The 25,998-nt window shown below is 27.9% G+C and overlaps 3 protein-coding genes and 1 pseudogene across 4 annotated transcripts; 2 read left to right on the top strand and 2 right to left on the bottom strand.

Moving 5' to 3' along the window:
- The first annotated feature begins 245 nt into the window (after positions 1 to 245).
- On the top strand, positions 246 to 935 carry LOC112680683 (zinc finger BED domain-containing protein 5-like). Its single transcript, XM_025550867.1, has one exon. It carries the CDS (start codon positions 246 to 248, stop codon positions 933 to 935), a length of 690 nt encoding a protein of 229 aa, XP_025406652.1.
- A 31-nt stretch (positions 936 to 966) lies between these two features.
- LOC112680682 (zinc finger BED domain-containing protein 5-like) lies at positions 967 to 1,593 on the top strand. Its single transcript, XM_025550866.1, has one exon. The coding sequence runs from the start codon at positions 967 to 969 to the stop codon at positions 1,591 to 1,593; it is 627 nt and encodes a 208-aa protein (XP_025406651.1).
- Positions 1,594 to 8,471: 6,878 nt separating this feature from the next.
- On the bottom strand, positions 8,472 to 24,281 carry LOC112680717 (carbonic anhydrase 7-like). 2 transcript variants are annotated; one of them, XM_025550898.1, is made up of 7 exons: positions 24,089 to 24,281; positions 22,246 to 22,310; positions 17,417 to 17,587; positions 13,449 to 13,590; positions 11,461 to 11,566; positions 8,792 to 9,019; positions 8,474 to 8,721 (listed from the first exon to the last, which is right to left on the bottom strand). In XM_025550898.1, exons 1-7 carry the CDS (start codon positions 24,097 to 24,099, stop codon positions 8,614 to 8,616), a joined length of 831 nt encoding a protein of 276 aa, XP_025406683.1. In that variant the 5' UTR covers positions 24,100 to 24,281; the 3' UTR covers positions 8,474 to 8,613. The 2 variants fall into 2 exon arrangements, with proteins under 2 accessions (XP_025406684.1, XP_025406683.1); XM_025550899.1 differs by lacking the exon at positions 17,417 to 17,587 and having other exon boundaries at positions 8,472 to 8,721.
- On the bottom strand, positions 20,842 to 21,398 carry LOC112680718 (annotated as a pseudogene).
- Positions 24,282 to 25,998: the final 1,717 nt, after the last annotated feature.

Raw genomic sequence — 25,998 nt, 5'->3', positions numbered from 1 at the left:
CGAAAAATTTTCGAATGAATCAATGGTTCCCAATAAGCTAACCCGCCATTTCACCATAAAACATCAATCGTTACAAAATAAACAAATTGATTATTTTCAAAGACTATTAGATTCAAAAAAACTACAATCAAAACAATTTGTAAGATCAGTGAAAATTTCGGATAAGGCACAGGAAGCTAGTTTTCGTATCGCCCAATTGATAGCTCAAAAAAAAAAAATCTCATTTAATTGCCGAGAGTCTTATTATGCCAGCTTGTCGTATCATGGTAAAGACTATGTTAGGAGTCGAAGCAGAAAAAGAAATAATTAAAATACCATTATCTGATAGTACAATTAGTCGTAGGATTATAAATATATCAGAAGATATTGAGGAGCAGGTTATTGAAGTTATAAAAAGTGGAGAATTATTTGCCTTGCAAGTTGATGAATCAACAGACATAAGTGGGAAAGCTCAATTAATGGCATTTATTAGATTTATTGTAAATTCAAAAATAGTTAGTCAGTTGTTTTGTTGTAAAAAATTATCTGGGATAACAACTGGTCGAGATGTTTTTGATGTCATAAATAAATATTTTAAAAATTATGGTGTATCGTGGACTTCTTGTGTAAGTATTTGTACAGATGGGGCGCTATCAATGACAGGCTCTATTAAAGGATTTATTACAATTGCCAAAAATCAAAAACCAAATATAAACACAACACACTGTTTTTTACACAGGGAGGCATTAGTAGCAAAAAGTATTGTTAATGAATTAAAGATTGTACTTGATCAAGTCGTAATAATGGTGAATTTTATTAAAAGTAGACCTCAAAAAATTCGATTATTTTTCCAGTTATGTGAATCAATGGAATTTGACCACTATACATTGATTATTCATACAGAATACATACGTACGTTGTTTATCAAAAGGGCGAGTTTTATCACGTTTTTATGAACTTGGAGAAAAACTTTTAGTATATTTTACAATGGAGCAAATGAAATATTCCGATTATTTATCCGATGAATTTTGGTGTTCAAAATTAACATATTTAGCTGATATTTTTGAACACCTGAATCAATTAAATTTAAGCATGCAAGGTGAAAATCAAAATTTGTTAATATCTATAGACAAAATGGCTGCATTTAAAAGCCAATTATTGATTTGGAAAAGAAGGGTAAATGATAATAATTTGGATATGTTTCCTTTAACAGCTAATACTAAATTTACTGATAAAATAATACCAATTATCAATGACTCAATAACATTATTGGACCAAAAACTTGATCATTATTTTTCATCGCTGGATTTGAAATTATTTGATTGGGTGAGGAAGCCATTTAATCCTAGTTTAAAAACCTCACATCTTTCATTAAAAGAGGAAAAAGAACTTGCAGAGTTAAAAAACGATCGCACTCTTCAAATGAAATTTAATGAGTTCGAGCTAAGCCAATTTTGGATTTACACAAAAAAAAAATATCCGAACTTAACAAAATTGGCTCATTCCGTATTATTAACATTTTCGACATCATATTTGTGCGAGGTAGCTTTTTTTGCTTTGAATGAAATTAAAAACAAAAAAAGGGAAAGATTAATTAATGTCGAAGAGGAGTAAGATTCGCCTTATCGAAGATTTCACCACGAGTTGATACATTATGTAAGAAATATCAGTCACAAATTTCTCATTAAAATGCTGTTTTACCTATGTTATATTTTTCTTTGTTGTTTTGTATATTATAATTGACTATATATTATAAGTTTATATATTATTAACTAATTATAAATATTTAATACTATCTATTATTCTTATTTTTTTTATTATGTGTCGCAAAGTATGAAAAATTTTAATTGTGTGTCGCGATTATACAAAGGTTGAGAAACCTAGAGCAAGGACTTTCATGCATTTGCATATTTTTTCCGGTTAACTTTATCGTATGCTTGGTAAGTACAAAATACGTTTCATAACGTTTATGATGAAATACTCAAAGTTTTTTATGCATATTTGGACATTTTTTGGTTTAAGGGACATATTTTAAGCTTTTCGTGCATATTTTGAATTATTATTTAAATAAACCAAATAAACCCAAGCCTACAAATGACAAACTCTTAAATAACCAAACCTTGCGCGGGATAGATGGAAAAAGTAAACGGGCCGCCAGTTGCCCATCTTAGATTTAAGTTAACGATGAACGAATGAACTAGTTTACAACAAGTTTAAAAATCATTGCCAACATAATTTTAATCTTATTAAAAATGTGTTAAGAAAGAATGGTTGAGTTTGGGTGAAACGGGTCTCACACAATTAGTATATACTCATTTACATTATTTGGTAACGAAAAACGAATATGTTGGAAATAAGTTAATACTGTATAAATAGTTATTAAAATATTGGACACAACTCAAACATTTTTCTATACTTGCGCAATTTTATTTTTAGTCTTATTAGCTTAAACCATTATGGTGTTTTTGTTATAATATTGATGTTTAAAACATAAAAATAACAAGACATTTTAATCTTGATCCAAGAGCATATATACGCAAATAATACAATTGGATACTGGTAATCATAATATTTTCCTTACTCTTTCCGTCGATAAATAGGTAAGTACGGTACAGTTAACTTGATTGTCAACTTTCGAAGTTTCGTCATTTAAAATTAGGCCAAGGAATGTTATAAATTGTTTCATAAATCATCGAATTTATATGAAAGTATAGGTAAGCTTTGTGGGTTCGAATCTCAAGGTTATCATTGAAGTAAAAAATTCGACTATCTGTACGCACTCACAAAATTAAGTGTTAGGTTGGTCATAATATTTAAAGCTATTACATACTAACATAATACTACTAACATAGTAGTTGTATCCATGTTGTCATATATTATTATACTTATTACTGTGACGTGTTGTTACTATTTAATTAATGTATGACATATACCTATATATATACGGTGCTCGACTTGTAGGGAGACGGAGTACCCAAATAATTTTCAGAAATTTTACTGTCCCCCTACTATTATTACATTATATTTATGACACTTAATAAGTTTTGGGGACATTCTTTTTTTTAAATAGAGTACCCCTTCTTTAACTTTGCAAAGTTGAGCACTGTATATTTATATATATGTGTATAATTTATACCTAATACTTACTCTAATAACATCGACCTATTTATAAAAAAATATTTGAATTGAAGTATTAAAAATCATCGTAAATATGAATCTAAATATATTATATTTACGACGTTTACTTATATCAATTAAGTTTCATAACATCGGTGATGTCCTTATCCACTCTTCAGCTCCACAACTATGTCCGAAATACGAAGGTGTAATAAACGTAAATTTATTATATTTTTATTTATCATCTAAATAAAATAGATTATACCATATTATCACCTCAATATATGAAAAAAAGTCAAATATCTCGCTAGCACACAAAACTATAATGTTTATGGTATTTAAGACACAAATTGACATGAATCTGAAACTATTTGTTTCGCAGGTACATCAAAAACAATATAAGTTAAGGAATGGTTTGGTTGTTTGTGCACCAATTTTGATCTTTAAATGTTCATACTATAAATATACATATAAATATTTATGGCATATATATACATATTAAAATTATAAAATAAATCTGTACTCATGTATTTGTAAAGCCGCATACACGCTTGTAACATTCATGCGTATCGTAACTTTGTCGCGTAACTACAACTCTTTTGTGGACGTAAAGGCGCAACACCGTCGCGTAACAAAATGTGACACATGGCAGAATTACGAATTACGTGGGGTTACGAATGGTGGAGACGTGATATCTGATCGAAAAAACTGGTGGAACGCTACGCAACATACAATTCTTTGCAATATTGCAACATCTCAACATGCCTATAATTATTTTGTAACCAGTGCTGTAAAGTATTCAAATACTTTTTTAAGTATTGAATAATTTTTTAAATACTTTCAAAACGAATTATTTTTAATGGTATTTTAAATACTTGTTTTCTATTGAATACTTATTTGTATCGAATACTTTTTTCGAACATTTTATTTTTATTCAAAATATTTGGTTGGAAAAATATTGCCAACTATAATCAAAGCCCGAAGGTTTGTGAAAAACCATGTTTTAAAAATAGATATTCAATACCAAAATTTCCTTTAGTATTTTTAGATAGGTGTTAATATATCAGATACGATATCTGCCTGGTTATACGGAATTACGAGAATAACATATATTTTCCCACAAATCACTATATAGCTGCAAGCCTACACTATTTTTAAAATAGTTGCCCCGTGATCTGCTCTCAATAATAATACTAAAAATAATTAACTTCAAACTTGGCAACAATTTAAACAATTTAGTTGGCTCAAGTGCCAATTTTTATTATACATTTTTAAATAAAGAGATATTTAAATATTGTTAATTATTTTAATTTACTTAGGTATTTTTTAATGATTGCTCATAATGAATTTAATCATAATAATAATATAATAATTAATATTCCGTAATAAGAAGGCCGATAAAACGTTAAAAATATGTTATAGTTGGCGCTGTGTTGTATTTAGATGTTATATTACCTTTAAAAAGATTATGAAATAAAAGTCAGTTCTACAATATAATAGACCAATATTACAAATATAAATTTTCTATTTAAGGTTCCAAATGTATATTGGTTTTCTCATATTATATAGACAGATACTTATTTGGTCTTAACTCTCAGTTGGGCTACCACTAAGTAACAAGTAATGATCATAAATAATTAATTAATACATTTTTATTTTTCATTTATTTGTTACCAGTAATAAGTAATGATCATAAATAGTTAATTAATAAATTTGTATATACATATGTTCGCACATAGCGCGCGATGTAGTAAATTTACACAGTAACAATTGTGTAAATTCGCATTCGCATTATAATAATAAATTATTAACAATTATTATTATTTACGTTTGTCAATTCGAACAATTATTACATACGTTCAGTCTGCTTGTCTGTGTTGATGAGTTATTTTAAAATGAACGCAATAATAATTATACATTATTTACATAAATTATGTTCATTGTACATATAAATAAACACGCAACATAAAACATCTCCAAATTTTGTATGTACTACATGTATCAACGTACTATTGGCACAACTAGAGTTTAAATTATTTATTTTTATTTTTTAGGAAGGCTATAATTACAGAGATAATACAGACCCGTAGGGGTTATATATCCTCTCTTATTTATTAATATAAATACAGACAAAATTCACATTATTTTCTTCAAATAATGTTAATTTTTTTGGGTTCAAAGAAATCTTAGGAAATTTTGACATCATAAAATTGCAAAACATAATTGTAGAATCCAATAAAAAAAAATACTTAACCAATAATTAGGAAAAACTATATAAAATTAATTTATTAATATAATTACAGTATCCATGTTTAAAATAATTTATACAAAAATAACTATTGTGAAGTATTATTAAATTATAATTGATTGTACGCCATATTTAAGCCATAAAAACAGCTTTCAATTGTATTACGTTGTGTTGATATGCATTTGAAAAGAAATTGAAATTGAAGAATATTTTATAAAATTCTTAGAGATTCATTCATTAACTGAGGAAAATATTAATATTCTTTCAGAGTTAGACCAAATTACCACAAATACAGAAAACTGTAGAGGATCAGGGGTGTTACGACAACGATTTTAATATGAAAAGCAAATATAAAGGAGTATAAGCTAAAATTCTTCAAAAATATCATAAAGCATTTTTTATTTCATAATCTAAATTTTCTATTAGTAGATATGATAAAATGAAATTCGAAAGCAAAGTCATTTTTCGGTATAATGAATAGTATATATTTTTTATTTACAGCATATCCAGCTAGATAAAAAAAATTTTTTAAAAAAAAATATATTCTTAATTTTTCAGTAAAACGATTATCGAAAATTGGATGGAAAATTAGAATTTATAATTTATAACCTGTAAGATATTATGATTTCTTAATGAGAAATGCTTTTTTAAAAATATCTGAAACTACAAATTAACCTATTATAAAGAGTGAAACTTTTAAATTAAACATATCAGACATAATGCCATGGACATTCATATGGCACAACTCATAATATGACAGATTGTTATAATGGTTTTCAAGCTTAAATAAAAATAAAAATCCTTTTGCACTTTATATCCCATGCGCAGTTTATTCACTTAACCTATTAAATACGAATGTAATTGAATGAAGCAGCTATATTTTTTGATCTAATGTGAAACATCTATGAATTTATTTTAAGCCGTACTCATGCATGGAGTATTCTCAATAATATGGGATTATTATCATTTATATCAAAAGCACTTTCCACTGCGAGATAGTCATCAAGAGATTATAATTGACAAAGCTTTAATAAAATTGATCTGCAGTTGTACAGTAGTTACATTAACTTATAAAACGGATGATCGCATTGAAAATAATATTAATAGACAAAAGGACTAATAAATAAAATGAGTTTATTGGAAACTACAATTATGTCAGCTATGTGGGGGGTTTTACTTCATCGATTAAACACCACGTGCAATATGTGAAAATATTTCGATATTGATTGTTTACGAGTAGATGTTCTTTAACTATATAACAGTTTAATTAGATTAATATAGCACATTCGTGTAAATTTTGTTCATTTTGAAATAGAAAAATTATCAAAGGCAGTTAAGAATGATTATAAAATAAATATTATAAGAAAAAACGAGAACAATTTTTCACGATGAATCTGAATCTGAAGAAGTAAGCTATTAGACATAAGACAGTTTTAAAATACATACATTTATTTCCATCTTAGATAAATTGATTTGTGAACTAAAAACTAGTCGACACGTATATATTTTCTTTTAACTATTTACATGAAAAATTAAGAAATCAGTGTCAGTTAAATCACTTTATGACATTTGTACAAATTATGTAGAATTTAATGACTTTATAAATTAAGGTTTACATTTAAAAGCTCACATCAGTGTAAGTTCTATAGAGGGAAAACACAATCTGTTTGATTGATTTAACGATATTTTCTTTTGTACTCCTCGTTACTCATAACTTATAAAAGAGGCAATCATATTTGTTGTACAAAAACAAAAAAAATTCACATACCTTGTAAAATATGTACTCGTATTTACTGTCAATTTTTAACTTATGTAGGTACCTATAGTGTATTACTAATGTTTAAGGCAGAGGACTTGTAGCTCTAAAAAAGCTCTAAATATGCAATCACTTATACACTTAAAAACCCCATAATATGCACTTAAAAATTATTTTTAATTTTTTAATGGTCTTTTTATTTAAAAGTATTAATAAAATATGCAGCATTTAAAACAAGGAAAAACAATTACATAATTTAAATATATTATATACCATAGCCAAATAAACAAAATACATTTTACTTAATTTTCTTAATTTTCTCTAAAGAAACGACGTTAGATCGTTATCACTTCTAGGAAAAATGTGTGCCCGCGGACAGTCAAAAACCATATTATACGACAAAAATTAAAAATAAATAAATTTTTATCCAAACATTTTGCCTGTATTGTTTGAAATAAAAATGTCACTTTGGAAAAAATCAATTTAAGTTAAATATGTTTTAAAAAGTATAAAATAGTGTTTAAAAGTGTAAAATATGCCCTAAAAACAAAAAGGAATCAAAATATACATTTATATGTAAGATAAAATTTAAAAACTAGCTTTGTGAAAGCATAAAACGTATTTGTTTCATACTCTGCTATTTTGTGACTGTGCAAAACAAATATGCAAATGCTTCAAGTCCTCTGCCCTACTAATGTTTCATCGGTGTTCACCGAAATTAATTTGATGAGACAAGCCGTTAAGGGTTTCGTGCCGACAATATCCGACGTAATTTTAGTAAGCATATTTATAAATTATAATTGGTAATGCTTACTTATATTTTATTAGTTGATAAATGTATTGCTGTTATAAACATCTTTTTAAATTTATTTTATTTAGATTACCTAGTGATTTAAGTCAGTTTTACAAAAATAACTATGTTCCAAATCTATTTTACTGATAGTTATAAATATTTTTCCATGAAAATTTTTTTTATGTTTCTATCGTTAATCGTTTTATGTTACGTTATTCGATATTATTTTTAATCGTTTTTCGTTTCAGTTTCGTTATCCGTTATCTGTTTTCAATCGTTTATCGTTTACCGATATGTTATCTGTTTTTATCGTTTATCTTTTACCAATATGTTATCTGTAGTCGATTTCAATCGTTTTTTGAATAGTAGGTATAACGTTTTACTCAATAGTGTACACACAATTTTGCTCTGGGGTTGAGAGTTTGAGGGGGGGGGGGTTAACAAAAATAACCAACACAAAAATGAGGATATTAATGAATTTATAAAGTATAAAACAAAAAACATTAACTTTCAGTAGAATATAGATATAATTTAAAATACAATATTTCATCAATACATTTGTAATAATAAATTGTCAATTATACTATTCAAAAAATAAAAAGATTCTTAATTATATATTTTTTCTAATTATTATTCATAATTATCATAATCATCAAAAATTAGATTCATTTTCTACGCTAAAAATATTGACCCAGGCCTCAATCCGCTGTTAGACCGACTCTAAGGACTATAATATATTGTTCTGCCATTAAGGTCTTGAAGTGTTCTAAAATTTGAATCTATGCATTTATCCCCGGTTTTTGAATGTAAATGCCTGAATTCCCCCATCTATAGAAATTAAATAAATAATTTTAAAAGATAATTTTAATTTATTTATTAAAATAATAATTTGAGTTACCTGCGTCGAAGATATGTTAAAGACATTGGTCATCAAAATCCAAATTATAGATCCACTGTGTGGTGGAGTTGTCAATGAACCATGGTATGAGTAATAATTATGTGATATAGAATTATTAATCCAAGAGAATTGTGAAATAAAATTTTTTCTTATTTCTGAATTAGGTGAAGATAACTGTTGTAAGTCGCCAATAAATGCATCTAAATCTGTATTATTTTCACTACTTATCTACAAAAAAATTTTTCACATGTATATTATTGATTTGATCATAACTCATTATTCATTTTTACTCAGACATATAAACGAAAATATGATAAATTTAAGAAATAGCCTTTAGACGACATGATTTTTTTGTTTATAACACTCTAAACCAGTGCTTCCCAAACTTTTTCGACTCAAGGCGTCCTTTTTGTTCCAAAGTTTTTCTGGGCGTCCTTTTCTAAGTCATAACATGACTAATCATAAGGAAAATGTTAGACCCGATAGTATTTCATGACGGCGCGATGCCCTTATACATACATCGCGGCGCACTAGGGCACCGCGGCTCACACTTTGGGAACCTATGCTCTAAACACATATCTAAAATATTATGCATATATATACACAGGGTGGTTTTTTTTATCGTGAACTGTTAATATCTCGGCAAGTATTAGGAATCTTAAAATCATTTTTTTTTTAAACTTTCTAGGTTTTACTATTTTACACTGTGTTACAATTTTAATAATTTTAACTTCCTCCCTTATTTGATAAAACACTATCAACTTTTGATTTTCAAATGGCAATACCTTTTCTGGATAACGACAATTTATAAACATACTGAAAAAAATAATTTTAACGTTTACAGAATTTAATTTCAGTAATCCGTTTGCGACTTATTAACGTTTAAATATTCTTTCAATTTACAGCTACTGTGCAATTTATCAAACCCAGTGGTTAAAACCAGAAGTCAAAACGGAATGATATCTTAATTTAATAATACCCAAAACGGTCATAATCGATAATAAATCTTAAGTACTGTGGGGATACGGTGCGTAGCGTTGCCAACTGTCAATCCGTTTTGTGAAATATATTATTATCAAATTATTTTATATATGTTCCTTATTAATGTGAATGTTGTTCGGCTTATTTTGCGAGCTTCTACGGTTACGGCGATCGCTCGGTCAAGCTTTACTTGCTCTCGCCACCGATCTGTCGACCGAGTCCGACATCTTTATTTTTTCGCTTTGTGTCTATTACGCCATTTTGTTCCTTTCGTTTTTATATATCTATTTCATATTTCTGTTCCGTCAAACGATTTATTTTTTTAATTATTACTCAGTCGAGTTCTTTATTTATCATATTATACTACACATTTTTATATATAACACCGCTTTCGTGTACTTACTTACGACTACTCTTCTGATAATAATTTGTGGTGAGTGGTGCACTCCAACCATACACGCCCACCCCTACAGTACCTAACAAAATAGATAAACAATACTATTGAAAAAAAAAATGTTCTATCAACACTCCCAGAACACCGTGTGTCAATGAGCGACTAGCTTGCAGCAGCACGGCTGAATCAGCTATAAAGTATAAAAATAACATATTACAATTTACCATCATGGTTACATAATATATCATTGGTTACTAATTCCTGGTATACGGTCTTATCACGTATTATCCTTGTAGATAAACGATAATAAATGCCGGTTAACTATTTCTGAAAACATGTGATTATTGGTTAGTCGTTAATGTTAGTTTTCCATTATCCAACATTGAATACAAATTATTAACTAATTATTATTCTTTGAACGTTTAACCACAGAATACGTTTTAAGTAAATACTAAATTATGTATATTATTTAAAATATAAATTTAAGGTTTAAACCAATTATTTCAATGCATATTATATTTTTTGATAGTGTTTTGATGTTGTATTTTGGTTAAAAAATTTGAATTTAATTAAAAATATACTTTTATCCTATCAGCAATATGTACTATTATGTGTATGGCAGTTAGATTTCATATTTTGCCGACAACTTCTTATATAATTTATTGGTAAGTTCAATCTAAAATTAATAAGTTAGAATTTCTTTTTTTATTAAATAATTTATGTATAATATTATTGGCAAATAATTACCATGGTTCAAATATTTTAATTCTATTTCAGTGGAAATTCGTATTATTAATGTAATTAATCAAAAATAACAGTGAAATATATGACTAGACAGCTCAATTTGACCAGCAATTAATACAAATTCATATTGCTTTCTACTGGTACCTATCTGATGACTAAAAATTAATAAATAAAATAAAATTGGAATAAAGGAATACAATATACATATTACATATGTATATCTATATTATATTATATTTTAATCTTTCAACAAACTAAACAATAATGTTAGTAATTTTTTTTTTTTTTATTATTTAATAAATAAATTTCAGTATGTTCATAAATTTTCGTTATCAAAAATAGGTATTACCATTTGGAAATCGAAAATTGATAGTGTTTTATCAAATAAGGAAGGAAGTTAAAATTATTAAAATTGTAACACAGTGTAAAATAGTATAACCTAGAAAGTTTAAAAAAAAATTATTTTAAAATTCCTAATACTTGCCGAGATATTAACTGGTTCACGATAAAAAAATCACCTTATATATATATTTATATACATATCAATTACCTGTCCTAGTATACTGATAACGGTTAAACCTGTAGGTGATTTTATAGCTTCGTCATAAGATTTTAATATTTCATTGAAAAAAACTATATGAAGTTCCATAGCATATCTAACATTAAAAAAAACATAGTTAATAATAATAGTGTTTACAAATTAATAATTGTTATCTTTTATGAAACTTTTAAGTCTAGATAACATATACAATTCAATAAATCTATTTTTTAATGTACAAGTGATAAATATTTAAAAAGAAGATCTTTAATCTAAAGCAGACCAGTCTCATATTTCTCCAAATTCAAATCGATGTTTAAATCAACATAAATATAGTGTGGATATAACCATACTTAATAAAATATATTCTACAATTATTGAATATTGGTATAGAATTAATCAAAAATAATTTATTCAGATATCCTGATCAGAAACATTTATAAATTCTCCAATGTAATTTGACAGATATTTGAACAATAATCTTTATAAGTTATAAGTTATATTTTTGTTATAAATGGGTTATAAATTATAACCCATTTATAACAAAAATTTTTAGAAAATTAAGTATTACGTCAAACTTTATTTTTAAAAGTCAAATTATGTTAAAGGACCTAAAAATATTAATTAAGAAATAATACACATTATCTGATGAAAATTATTTAATTTTAATTTAAGACAATTCTGGCACTCAATAGTTATTGATATAAAACATAAACATCTAAATAACTCAAAAGTATTATAGTATTATATTGGTAGATACAGTACACTTAATTACAATAAATTAACTAGTAGATATAATATAGATAAATGACAGTCAAGATTACTATGACAATAACTGAATATATTCAGTGTCGGCCTGGCCAAGGCAGCTAGGCAGCAATCGCTGCCTGGGCCCCCGTCTTTTTTTTTTATATGTATCCTATTTTTAAACGTTTGGATATAATAATTACGAGGAACACGTGGTCATAAAGTATATTAACTTTTAATTTTTAAATCTATAGTTAGAATAAGTAAATTGTACTTCTTATTATCTTAGTCAGGTTTTATAATTGTGCTGTAGTTCGATAAATATAAATTATAATTATTATGGATGAATGATCTTGATATTAAAGGATGTAAATGGTTAGGTCCAAAAATATAAGAATACATCGAAAAGTTTGAAGAATATGCTAGGATATCTTGATAACTGTAACAAAGTGATCTGATGTTAATAGAGATAATGTATTACTTAAATAGAAACAATTTGCTTATTATTATTTTAATATTATTACAAAAAAAACATGGCATAATGAACGATAATGATGTTGAAGGTTATATTATAGATGAAGTAGTGATTTATGATTCAGAAGATGAACTTGATTCAATAAATTGTAATACCTGTTGGAAATGTATGGCATGTGCTTTTAAAATTATTACCTAACTATCTTGTCGTTATGGTATGTACAACAATTTGAATCAGGTTTTTAAATACATAATGCTATTGCCATCAACTCAAGTCACTTGTGAAAGAGTATTTTCTAAGCTTAAAGTAATAAAAACAAAATTAAGATCGTCACTCGATCAGCAACATTTAGAACCACTAATTCTTATGGCTATAGAAAAAGATATTACTTTAAATGTAGATAAAATAAAACTAATAGATGACGTAGAAAAATCGTCAAAAGAAACGACAAGACTTTTCATATGATATAATATATATTATTAAATATATTTATTTTATACATGTATAGTTTTTTTTTTTTATTAAAGTTGAATACTTAACGGTAAATTTAAATTAAGAGAATTTTTAACTTTATTCTTTTTTATTTAAAATAAAAAATATAGAATCTATATGTATTATATTTTAATGACTATTTTCCATATTTAAGATATATTTAGTTTCAATATACGAGTAATAAATAAATGTTGTAGTATGGGGATTAGATTAGGTTAATCCTGCCTGGGCCCTTTAGAGCCAGGGCGAAACTGAATATATTACACTGAAAATAATTATAGCGTACCTTTTTCCGTCGATTTCATGCTCACTTCCTTCATCCCCTTGACCCCAATGAAAATGTATTTGTTTGAATTGATATATATTTAACAAGGGTCCTCCAGTGATTTCAGGTATATTTAAAGTTCCCTCAGGAAATTCGATGTCAACTATTACATCAAATAACAGACAAATACAAATAACAAAATTGTCAGTACGTGTTAGTCATCGTTGTGACTACACGTATTTTTCATAACTTACTAATATTAGTATAATAACTAAACTTCATTTTTTCAGCTTAATGTTATCTCTCTGGATATTTACATCATATTTTTTTTTAATACGTCAGTAATTTGTAATTATATTTTTTCGGTTCAATTTCGCGTTTTTAATTTCTAATATTATTTCGAATTTTTTTTTTTTTTCAAAATAAATTAATTGAATTCTATTTTTTTCTGTGTTTAATTTATTAAAACACGTTTACCTCGTTCGCCCTTTCGAAGAATATCCTCATGTTATTTTTTCTGTTTTTCTCTATATCCTTCACTTTTTATTTTTCCCATAATCTTTTATTCATCCTAACTATTCTTTTTGCTCTTCTCTGTCTTATGACTAACATCCTTTTGTTCTCCTCTATTGGATCTTGTACCACTCTTAAACGTGCTTTATTTCTTTTTGCAATAGCTTCCTTACATTGTTCATTCAACCATGCTTTTATTTTTATTCTTGGTTCATGGCCTAAAACTTCTGCCGATCTTTTGATTGCCGTTTCCATTTTTTCCCAACAGTAATTTATATCCATATCATGATAAAGTACTCTCTCCAAAGTACTCATCTAAGTACTTTTTGATTTTTTTTTTTGTAACCTTTGCCATGGTTTCTTTTCAATATTTCTTTCTTAATTTTCTTTGTACACTTCATTTTTTTAGAACTTTCTACCGATATTCTAAATTGGACCTTGGTTCTTACTAGGAAGTGATCCGAGACCACATTACTCCCCCTCATCTCCCACATGATGATATCCAAGTCTGTGAATATTTTTATGCGGGAACATTGTACTACTTATTCTCATATTTCTAACAGTTGTAAAAGTTATTAGTTTATTCCCATAATCATTTGTATCGTTATGTAAGCTATCCTTTCCTATTGTTGGTCTGTAAGTTACTTCTTTCCCTATTTATGCGTTGAAATCAATTAAGATGATTTTTGTTTTTCTGGTTGGTAGTGCATCGCATATCCTATCCAGTTCTTCATAAAAATCATTTGTTATTTCCTCACTTTTGTCATCCGTGGGAGCATAGCAGTTCATTATCAGTATGTTAAACTATTTACTTTTAGCTCAACATAGCATATTCTTTCATTTATCGGCTCAAATCTCACAATATTGGATAGAATATTGTTCTTAATTACAAAACCCACTCCTCTTTAGTATTTTTCACCATTATATAAGATTGTCATCTCCTATGTCTTTAGGCTGCCTGATCCATCCCATTTTTCTTCTTGAACAACGGTATTATCCAATTTGTATCACTCATGTCACGATACAATTGTCGTCATATTTTCAGGCCTATACATCTAGCGTATATTCCAGGTTCCAACTAGTATAACTGTAAGCTCTTTTGTCCGAGGCATTGTTTGTTGTTGTTCCAAAATCATTGATGTTTTATGTATGAGGTGATCAGCCCCACGACAACCCCCATTAATGTAGGGCTAAACAATAACTACGGTCCACGGGTTCGTTTAGCCGGTTCCTCTAAAATACAGCTCCCTTGTGGTCTGTTATTGTGTTATTACATAATTTAAAATATGTTCTTAGAAATCTACGTTGTACAATCAGTTAAAAAAAAACATTTTCCATTAAATGTACAGCCCTAATAAGGTTTCTATAATATAATAGGTAATAGTGATAATCAAAACAAGACCAAGATCAAAACTTTCAAAATCTCGGTCTTAGTCTTGGTCTTGGTCTTGCACAAAACTCTTGCAAGACTCTTGCTATTGTAGTAAGCCAAACACATAGGTGTGTCACAATAGAGAAACCAATAATATTTGTATGTGTGACAAACACTACGTACGTGTCTAATGGTCTTACTGCTGAAGGATAAAACATTTTAATTTTTGAAATCACGAATACGTCCTTCTCAGAATTACGTATACGTGATTTGGGACATCCTGTTAAGTTTCTTTTTCCTTGTACGAGAGCACGTATTAAATTTACATATACATATATATATAGGAGGATGCTAGAGCACTTTCTTTAAAATTAGTCTAGACTTAATCGGGATCGGACCTACGTGATTTGATTTCCTATTTTTGTCAATATTTCTAATATCTCAGGTAGAGCCAGTTAGATTCTGTCCTAAAACATTTTTAAATAATTATTTTTGTTCATTAACAAATGTTCGCGTATTAATAAATTTATAGTAACTCAGTTTTGTGTTTTAGTGAGTTACCTTCCTAAATCAATCAACTTCGTTTGAAAAAGAACCGTGCTGTCGTGCCGGTGGAAGTCGTTAAATAATTTGAATCCGTGTTAGTCCACCTATATCGCGGAGCACAAGTAACGTGAGGCGCACTACACTATTTTTACAAAATATAAAAAAAAAACTAAATATCTACCTGTTATAGCTGTGTAGATTTTTTGCTATGACTTCTAAGATGAAACTTAAGTCCAATATATTATATAGTATATTAATAATATAAAAAAATCAAACAATTTAATTTTTATTATAGGTACCCGTTTAAAACTTTGCATTTTAAAATATTATGTTTGTATTATTTTACTTGTATATGTATTTGATGAATCAATTTACCAACATAATTAACTTTGTAAGTTCCTATTACATTTTATAATTTATTCAAACTCTCGCTTTGGTCCACTACATTTTCAATGTCACTCATTTTAAAGGTACAGTAACAACAACTAATAAGGCGTATTACCAAAAGACTACAAGTTTACAGCAGTAATGAAATTATATGCTGTATAAGACACTAGTTTAAGTACACAATGTCTAGTACGGTAAAATCACACAAGCTACGAACGAAAATAAAAACGTACTTCAAATCAAAATGATATCTACCGTAGTCCGTAATGACTTCCAGCAATTATTAGTATATTCGATTAAAATTAAAGGTATATTATGGACATAAATCATAAATTATTTTATGAGCAAGACAACTTTCGACGTTTACATCGATTTTGGGAAAAAAAATAATTTTTCAGTAATTGCTAAGTATGAAACAACTATATTATGTTACTTTGTAATATTAATTCCAATTATTTCTAATCATTTTTTCAATAATTCGTCATTTCTTCGAATACTGATCAAATTTAATTACAATAAAAATAATAATTTATTATTATTTTCGTTATAAATTATTAGTTAATGAATTCTAGATAACTAATGTGTTTTCGGGAAAAAAAAAATTTGCAAGACTGTAAGTCATGCAGGTTCGATGTTGGTTTGGTCTTGTTCTTGCAAGCCTAATCTTGGTCTTGGTCTTGCGAAACCGCAAGACCAAGACCAATTTTGATCATTACTAATAGGTAATATAACCTTTGCCTGTTCAAGTCTTAATTTTCAAATATAAAAAAAAAATATTTCAATTGGAGGTTTTACATTCGAAATGTTACCAAAAAGACAGTAAAATATTCTAACATACAATAATTGTATGGTATTGTTGTAATTGTATTCATTATAAATAGTATAATTATTATACTATATATAATAGATATAATAGAGGGGAGTAATGGTCTATGTTTGTTTTAACATAACATGAATCAAAATGTTGTAGTCATTATTATTATCAACTAATAATAGTTATAAATTAAATTCATAATTTACTATACAGTACTTATGAATACTTTGTCTTCGTAATCAATTTTTTATATAAACCTTACATGCTTAACCAAACAAATTATCGTCTCCTAACCTACTGAAAATTATAGATTATGTATTTGAAGGAGGCGTAACTATAAAAAATAACTTGTTATACCTGTAGTTCCTGTATTTCTTATAACCACTTCCGAATTTTCAAAAGTTTCAAATTTTCTACACTCTAAAGGTGGCAATTTTAAAACTTTTGCCTGATTAGACACAATATTCACGGGCGACTGATCTTGAATATTCACATTATTTTCAGTAAACGGTGATGGGTCAAATTTTTCTAGAATCATAATTTAAAAGTTACAAAACGAATATCCAAATTAATTGCAATTATAATTATTAGTAGAGTTTAAAGAAAACCGTATTTTATTATAGATAGTATAACTAAAATAAAATAGAAGAAACAAAAGTATAAGTTTTTCAAAAATCACAATATCAAAAATATAATTACTGTAGATATTACATGTATAGTTTTTTATTTTTTTATTTAGAACTTTTAGCAAATACTATAGGTTTGTTCGTTTAGGAAAAAAAATGTACACTAATTAGCGTCGTGTCTGGGTAAAGTGTAAGGGATGTGATCAGATATCCCTCTTTAAAACAAACGGTTTTGGTATAGATTAATCAGCTGATCTTTTTTATCAATTTCAATAATTGATAATAATTTATTTCTATTGGTAGTAGAATTGAATAATAGTTAAGTAAACTTTTTGTATAATATTTAATAATAATAATTAACAATTATAATATTAAAAGAAATAGAAATAAAAAAATTGCACGTGATGGAGTTTTGTGACTCTTCCGATGACGAAATATTGTTAGAGCTGTGGAATTCTATCAAAATCCCAACAGCTGTATATGTAAACGATGATAATGACGGTTGTTTAAATTATTTTTATATATTATTTATAATTAAATATATATAAATATAATAAAATATAATAATATAATATAAAAATATCATATAATTGATCTTTTGTAATATTATCCTATATTTTCTTTTTTATCCTTTTATGTACTATTTTTGTTAAAATTTTTGACGCATGGAATATTAGGCTTAATGTTCTATACTCTTTGCATTTTTCAGCTTTTTGCTTTTTTGGTATAGGTATCATTATGCATTTTTCAAAGTCTTCAGGCAATTCTCCTGTTTCATAGGCATTTATTATTATACTATACAGCGCGCTTCTTTTCCCGTTCCTTCTAAAGCTATTAGAAGTTCACCATTAAGATTATCGATTCCAGGGGCTTTATTACGTTTTAGTTCTTTTATTGCTAATTCAATTTCTTCTATCATGATGATAGATCCTATAGAGTCATAATTTCCATTTCCGGGGGTCTGTGCCTTTTGTCCGTATTTTCTATTTAGTATAAATCATTTATGTATTCTTTCCATACTAGAATTTTTTCTCTATCTTCCAGAACCATGTTTCTATCTTTATCTCTAAGTATTTTCGCACCACTTTTGTATGTCCCAAAGAACTGTTTTATGATTTTATATGCTTTATCACTTAAACCTCTAGATAGACAATCCTCTTTTGCTCTCTTAGCTTCTCTGTTCACCATGTTTCTGTTTTTTTTTGTACTCCCACCTATATTCTTCTGTTTTTCCATTTTTATACTTTCTCCTTGTCTCTATAAACTCTACTAATCTAGTGCTAATCCACGGTTTTATTGAATTGTTCTTTGTTTACCCTAATATCGTATCTACCGTATTTGTAATTGCTTCTTTAAAACTTTTCCATGTATTCTCATAATTTTCCAATTTTTCTGTTGATTTTATTTGTATTATTCTATTTACTTCCCCAAAAAATTGTTTTCTTGTTCCTTCCTGCTTAAGTTTTTCTACACACCATTTTTTCTTTGTCTCTTGATTTCTTGTAAACTTTTTAAGACGTAATTTTGTTTCCATGATTACTAGATTATGATCTAAATTTATGTCTGTCCCTGGGTAACTTTTACTTTGCTTTAACTGATTTCTATATCTTTTTTTTAACTAGTATGTAGTCCAACTGATATCTGTTACTTCATCCTGGCATGATCCAAGTGTATCTTCTCCGTTTTGGTTATGAGAATAACGTGTCGATGATTATCATATCCCTTTCTTTACAAAATTCTGTAAGTCTATCACCCCTTTGATTTCTTGTTCCTAGTCCAAAATTTCTTATTACTCCTGGTTCTGATCTCTCGCCCACAAGTGTATTCCAATCCCCAAGAATGATTAAATTGTATTTTTCTTTTACCATTTCTATTACTTCTGAAATTTGTTCGTACAATTCCTCGATTTCTTCGTCTTTGTGACTAGATATTGACATGTAAATCTGTATTATAAATGTATCCGTTTATTTAGTTTCTATTTTGATACCTATAATTATTTCGTTAAAGTGGATAACGCTCTTAATCTTGTGACCAAAGTCTTTATTTACTATTATCTCCACTCCTACAATTTTCTTATCGTCGCCATTAAATACTATTCTATAGTCTCCAGACCAGAAATCTCCTAGTCCTGTCCATTTAATTTCGCTAATACCTGGGACATCAATTTTGTAACGTTCCATTTCTAACTTCAAGTTTTCAAGTTTTCCACATACTCCTAGTGATCTGATATTGTACGTCGCTATTCTCCTCCTCAACTTTTCTTTTGACGACCTTGTATTGGTAGTCCCCACCCAGAGATCCGAACGGGGGACTAATTTATCTCCGGAATTCTTTACCTCTACAAAACTCATCATTTCATTATTATCCTCAGGAGAATTAATGCAGTAGTTTCCTCTTGCTTTTTGCATCGCAGTTGATAGGTCATTACTTGAGCTATCTTCAAGCTGCCTCCACCCTGTCCTTTCATTGCCGTTAGTTCTGCTACAAAACTCGCCAAATGGTCCGTAGTAACGGTTGCTGCTTTCCTCCGCTACCTCCTTTTAATCTCTTCTTACGATAAGCAGGAGTTACTGTGGTCCTATTCTAACCCCAGACCCACAGGGGTGTAAAATGGATTCTAAATTAGAATTATGTAGGATAGTGTTGGGTTTGGTACTAGAGGTTGCAGAAGCATAGGATGGAATCGAATTGATTGGAACATCAGGGAGGGGCTCGGAGATTTTGTTATTGGAATAAGGGAAGTTATTGTGAGATAATGTGGGTTTAGTTTTTTGACGTTTTTTGATGATGAATTGATAAACTCGGCATCCTTTGAAGTTGGCTGTGTATGCCTCGGAACAGAACGCGCATTTGGCTGGAGTATTTCGGTCTTTTGAGCAATCTTCGGTGCGATGGTCTTCGCCGCATTTGAGGCATTTAGATTCGTGGTGACAGTAATTATTAGTATGTCCGTAGCCTTGATAATTATAACACTGTGGTGGACCACGACGAAAAAATGGGTTTTCTCAATTTTGACTAGTAAGTTAAGTAGTGAAGTAATATTAAAAATATCATTATTGTTATCTTGACGATTTAAATCAACTAAAAATAGTGGCAGACCGCGTTTATTTTTATTTTTGACATTAATGACTTGTTTCGCGGAATGTCTTTCTTCCGATAATGCGTCGAAAATTTCCGTTTACAATGTGGAATGGTGGAGATTTCTTATTAAGACTCTGAATAAGCGATAAACGCTAGGTTGATACGTATGAAAACAAGCTCCAATATCCCTGAGATTGTTCGTAATAGTGTTGTAATTTTGTGCGCCCTTGGCGTGTACAATAAGAAATGAGGTGATTGACTTACAGGTAAAGGCATTTGGGCGGGTTAATCTTATTATTTCCTTTGTGAAGACGGAGAAATTAGTGATGTTGGAGATGTAGATCGGTGGGGTCGAAGGCGTGACGTTTTGTTTGTTGAGGATTGGCAGCTCGTTGTCTTGATTTACAGGAGCTGGTTTTTCGTTGGGAGTTGACGAACTAGTGGATGTATTGAATTCACTGTCACTGAGATCATCGGAATCCAAGATGGCTACTCGATTTGGTGTAACGAATATTTTTGATTTTTTATTTACGTCAACTTTTGGTGAAGTTGACGACTTAGATAAATTACGTTTATTAAAACATGGCATACGAGGCGGACCGCCATCGGTTGTCATGTATTGTTTCTACCATATTAGAAAGATAATTAAATCATATTAAACGTGAAAACGCGATAACAGAGCTCATAAGGCAAAATACGTGCGTGCATGTTGAGCGTTATAGCAGAACTCTACATGTATAGTTTAATCTATTTAAATTTGATTATTGTATTAACCATTTGAACAGATTTCAGTTTTTTTATATTATTGCAAATTTTAATCTATAATTGTTTTCGCGTATCTAAGCGAATATATTCTTATACCTTCAAATATTTTTGAGATATTACTTCAAACTTTAGGTTTTTTAGACCAGTGGTCACCAACCGGTGGTCCGCGAAAAAATTTAGATGGTCCGCAGAAAAATTTAATCATTACTACAAAATATTTTTGTCGTTATTTCCCCAAAAAATAAAACCCTAGACATGGTATTATGTGGATAATAGATCTATTTGCAGCAAACAATTGAAATAACAAGTTAAATATGACCGAAAAAAAATACCTCATCGATTTATTTAACGGTATTTATGTAAAAAGCTATTTTAAGCTAAAAGAATTTTGAGTATGTATTTAGTATTCCGTAAGGTCCAAAAGGTTGGTGACCGCTGTTCAAGACCATTCTAGATTTTTTTTTTTTTATCTATTTTATAATATTATTTATTAAAAAGTATGTCTTTCACTTAAAAAATTAATTTATAACAAAAAATTAGATAGACAATTAATTTACATAATCATGATACAATAAATAACGTAATTTTTAAAGCGTATTATCTTTTTAGATTACTTACATTAAATAAAATATGTTTAACACAAAGTAATTAGTATTTAGTATTGAAAGTTATAATATTCAATAAAATATTTAATATTTTAAATGAGATTCTTACCACTTTTTGATGTCGCCGAAAGAGAAAGTATAAACCACATAACAAACTTCCAAACCATTAGATAGCTATAAAAATTATAATGATGGATTTTAAACAAAATGAAAACATATGAGAAGTAATCATTTTTATTAATTTTAATAATATTCCTTTATTGTAAAAAATAAGAAAATCTGATGTACAGTCAATACATGTCAATATATGGCAGTATTGTAAGTATCAAAAATATTAATAACAACAAAAATGGGTTACCTTAAATAAATAATAAGGTTTGGTTTTTTTATTACAAAAAAAATTAACTAATTTACTATTTTTATTTTTAAATTCGTGGAAATCAGCTTATTGAAACTCATGAAATAAACTTTTCATAAATATAATTTCTGGAGCTATATGGGTAGTATACTAGGTATACTGGTCATTCCACAACACCATGCTTTTATTTAATTTTAATTTTTTGGAAATCTCATTCGACTCGCAAAAATTATGTTATTTGAAAAACTATAAATATTACTCTTTGTAATCTATTTACCCAAACAAAATATATCAGTTTTAATTTTTTTTTACTTTATTTGTACACCTAGCATGAAGTTAGGTTAGGTTAATTTTTTATCGATGGTCGATGGTACTGTAGTAGAATTTTGAAATATACATCGGAATACCTACAATAAATGTATTAATATTATTTCTTAACTTTCAAAATCAAAAGTAAATTGTTTATGTGATTTAATTTTTTGTTTTTATACTTTTAACACATTAATATATTGTTTTACGAATGTCAGAATTCAATTTTAATTAAATAATAAAAAATTGTATTGCTTAAAGAAATGAACCAAACATCGACATAGACATGCGTGCACGTCATCAACATAGAACTATATGTTACACGACATAGACCGCAAGTCAGCAGCTAGAAAAAATAAAACCTAAAAATAATTCCACTGTTTATATTTTATTTTTACCAATTTTACTACCTAAAAATCAAAATTATTCAAAATTCTTTCTTATTACATGCATATACTATAATATAGACCAGGGATGGGAAATCCATGGCACGCGAAAAGTTTTACTATTATATATTATATAATATATTATAATATATAATATTATAGGACCTATAGTATAAATAATTAATAAAGCAATATTATTATAATAATTATTATTATATATTATATATTATTATTATTATGTACCTAAACTAACCTTTTTATACTAATACATTAATTATACAATCAAATTATAATGTAACAAAATATAATATTTTTAAATTTTTTTTAATGGCACGCTCTATAAAAAAAAAAAAAAAAAAGGTAATTTTGGGAACTCAGTATTCATAAGATTTACCATCCCTGATATAGACAAACTCTGAAAAAAAAGTCGCTGACTATTATAGTTTAGGCTGTGCGTTGATTGTGAATCAGTTAGTCAGAATTTTATATATATATATATATATATATAAATTTAACTGTCATAATAAAATATAAAATATAGTTGAGGGGAGTATTTGAAACAACTTAGTGAAACAAATTGTTAAACTATTTAAAAAGACACGCTATAAACCGTAACTTTAAATACAGACCCCCTCTTCTCCCCCACTGCCAAAAAAAAATTAAAAATCGGGTGACGTAGCAAAAACTCAGGAAAGCGTTTGGAACAACTTTGTGAAAAAAAGTTCAATAGTGTCGTCAGAATATCGAAACAAAAAAAAAAAAATGCCTGTTCTTTTATGTATATTAAGAAAATTAGAAATATCTGATAATTTTTATAAATTATTAATATATTTAATAATATTTTGTTATTATTTATCATATTGTAAAATAATTTTAATACTTGTTGTAATTAGACATACCTAAAATACATAGTTCAAACGGCGAATTAAAAATAAATAAATACCTAATAAAATTGAATGCACAAAATAAAAACAATATTATTAAAAAGCTATAAGAAGCGAAGAACAATCAAAATCATATTACAATGACTTATATTATAATAGCATAGTACAATAAATATCGGATAAAAGTAGCACACTTGCTTTACTCTAATTCGCGTATTAATTTATGATCACTAATTATATGTGTGTACTTATATTCGATCATTTATTTACTCTGAATGTATGAATATAATATATATTATATGTTTAGTACGGTAGTGCGGCGAAGAGGTAATAAAATAACTTAATCAGCGTCAAATATTACCGGTTAGTTAAAAAATTGTACACTAAATCAATCTATACAAATGCTATTGCAGTTATAATGCAGGTCTAGTATTTTGAATAATTATAACACTTCTTATGTGATTTTTAATCAAAGTTTACTACATCAAACTTTTATTCATAAAATTCATCCAACTCAGATGATGTGTTATATTTTATTTGCCAAGATCAAAGTTATTTAGAGACCAATCAAAAAATTATTTGACGATTTTTATTTTAAATGTAGATTTACATAAATATTTACTATAGGTACCTGCAATATTTAGGGGACATGACCCGTTCGACACAATCTCTAAATTAATATTAATATAACCAGTAAGGTATCTTTATATTTTAGTATAATGCTTACTTGTCTATAGAAATTGGTTAGCGGCAAATTTAATTTTGAAAAAGCTTTTATTTTTATGTCCCAATTTTTTATTTTATACGCAAAGCTCCCACCTTAAGGTAAATAAATATCTACTAGCAGATGACCAAACTTATATTTTAATTCACTAACCAAAGTTTATGAAGTTCAAATGGTTATTACTTATGACTTAGATATTTAATGAAAAGTAATCAATTCAGTTTCATAAGTTAAGTGTTAATAAGGGTTAACACTATTTGGAGATTGAATTACAATGAATACACTCTACATCACTAATAACTCTAGCCATTAGACAATCATCTCAGTCAATGAAATTTACTGTAAAATAAATGCCATACTGTACTATATTGAAAAAACGGCACTCAAATATTTGAACTAATTAATTAGTTATAGTAACAAGCAATCCAATTTCTTAATTTTTATAAAATAGTTGATTGATATACATATTATAGCTATACCATAGAAAAAATTACAATTTACACATTTATCAAATAAAATCTAAACATTTACACAATAAGATTCATTCATCTCTATTATATAAAAATAAGTCCGGTTTTCCTCCCTGACGCTATAACTCCAGAACGCACGAACCGATTTCCACGGTTTTGCATTCGTTGGAAAGGTCTTGGGCTCCGTGAGGTTTATAGCAAAGAAAATTCTGGAAAATTCAGGAAAAATTCAACAGAAAAGTGGGGAAATCGTTTTTCACATACAGCGCCATCTATTATACATAGCATGTACTTCAAACCAATAGCAACGGTGCGTGATAAAGTGTGTGATAGATAGTCATTATTCTCTGCTCAGTTAATTTCATTTAAGCTCAGTGTAAATTATGTGGATCGTGCATTTGAAGTTAAATTCAACACTCTGTCCATAGTCCAAAATGCCTAGAGAACGACGTGCGAACATCGGCCGCCGCACAAGACATGCAAGCCAGCAACAAGTCTATTCAAGGAACTTAAGAGAAGAAAGAAAAAATATAATAAGAGAAAATGACCGATTGAGACATCGCGTGAGCACACGAAGATCATTGGCATCATACAATCGCTTGGCATTCCAATATGATCCCACTGCGAACTACAGTGATGATGAAAATTTGGATATTGGACGAATGACGACTATATGCCGATATTGCAATGCGGTAAAGTTCAAAAGAGAAACGGTTGGATTGTGCTGCGCA

The sequence above is a fragment of the Sipha flava genome, unplaced genomic scaffold (assembly GCF_003268045.1).
Source record: "Sipha flava isolate LNK unplaced genomic scaffold, YSA_version1 179_pilon_pilon, whole genome shotgun sequence".
Classification (NCBI taxonomy): Eukaryota; Metazoa; Arthropoda; class Insecta; order Hemiptera; family Aphididae; genus Sipha; species Sipha flava.
This window is presented reverse-complemented; position numbering and strand designations above follow the sequence as displayed.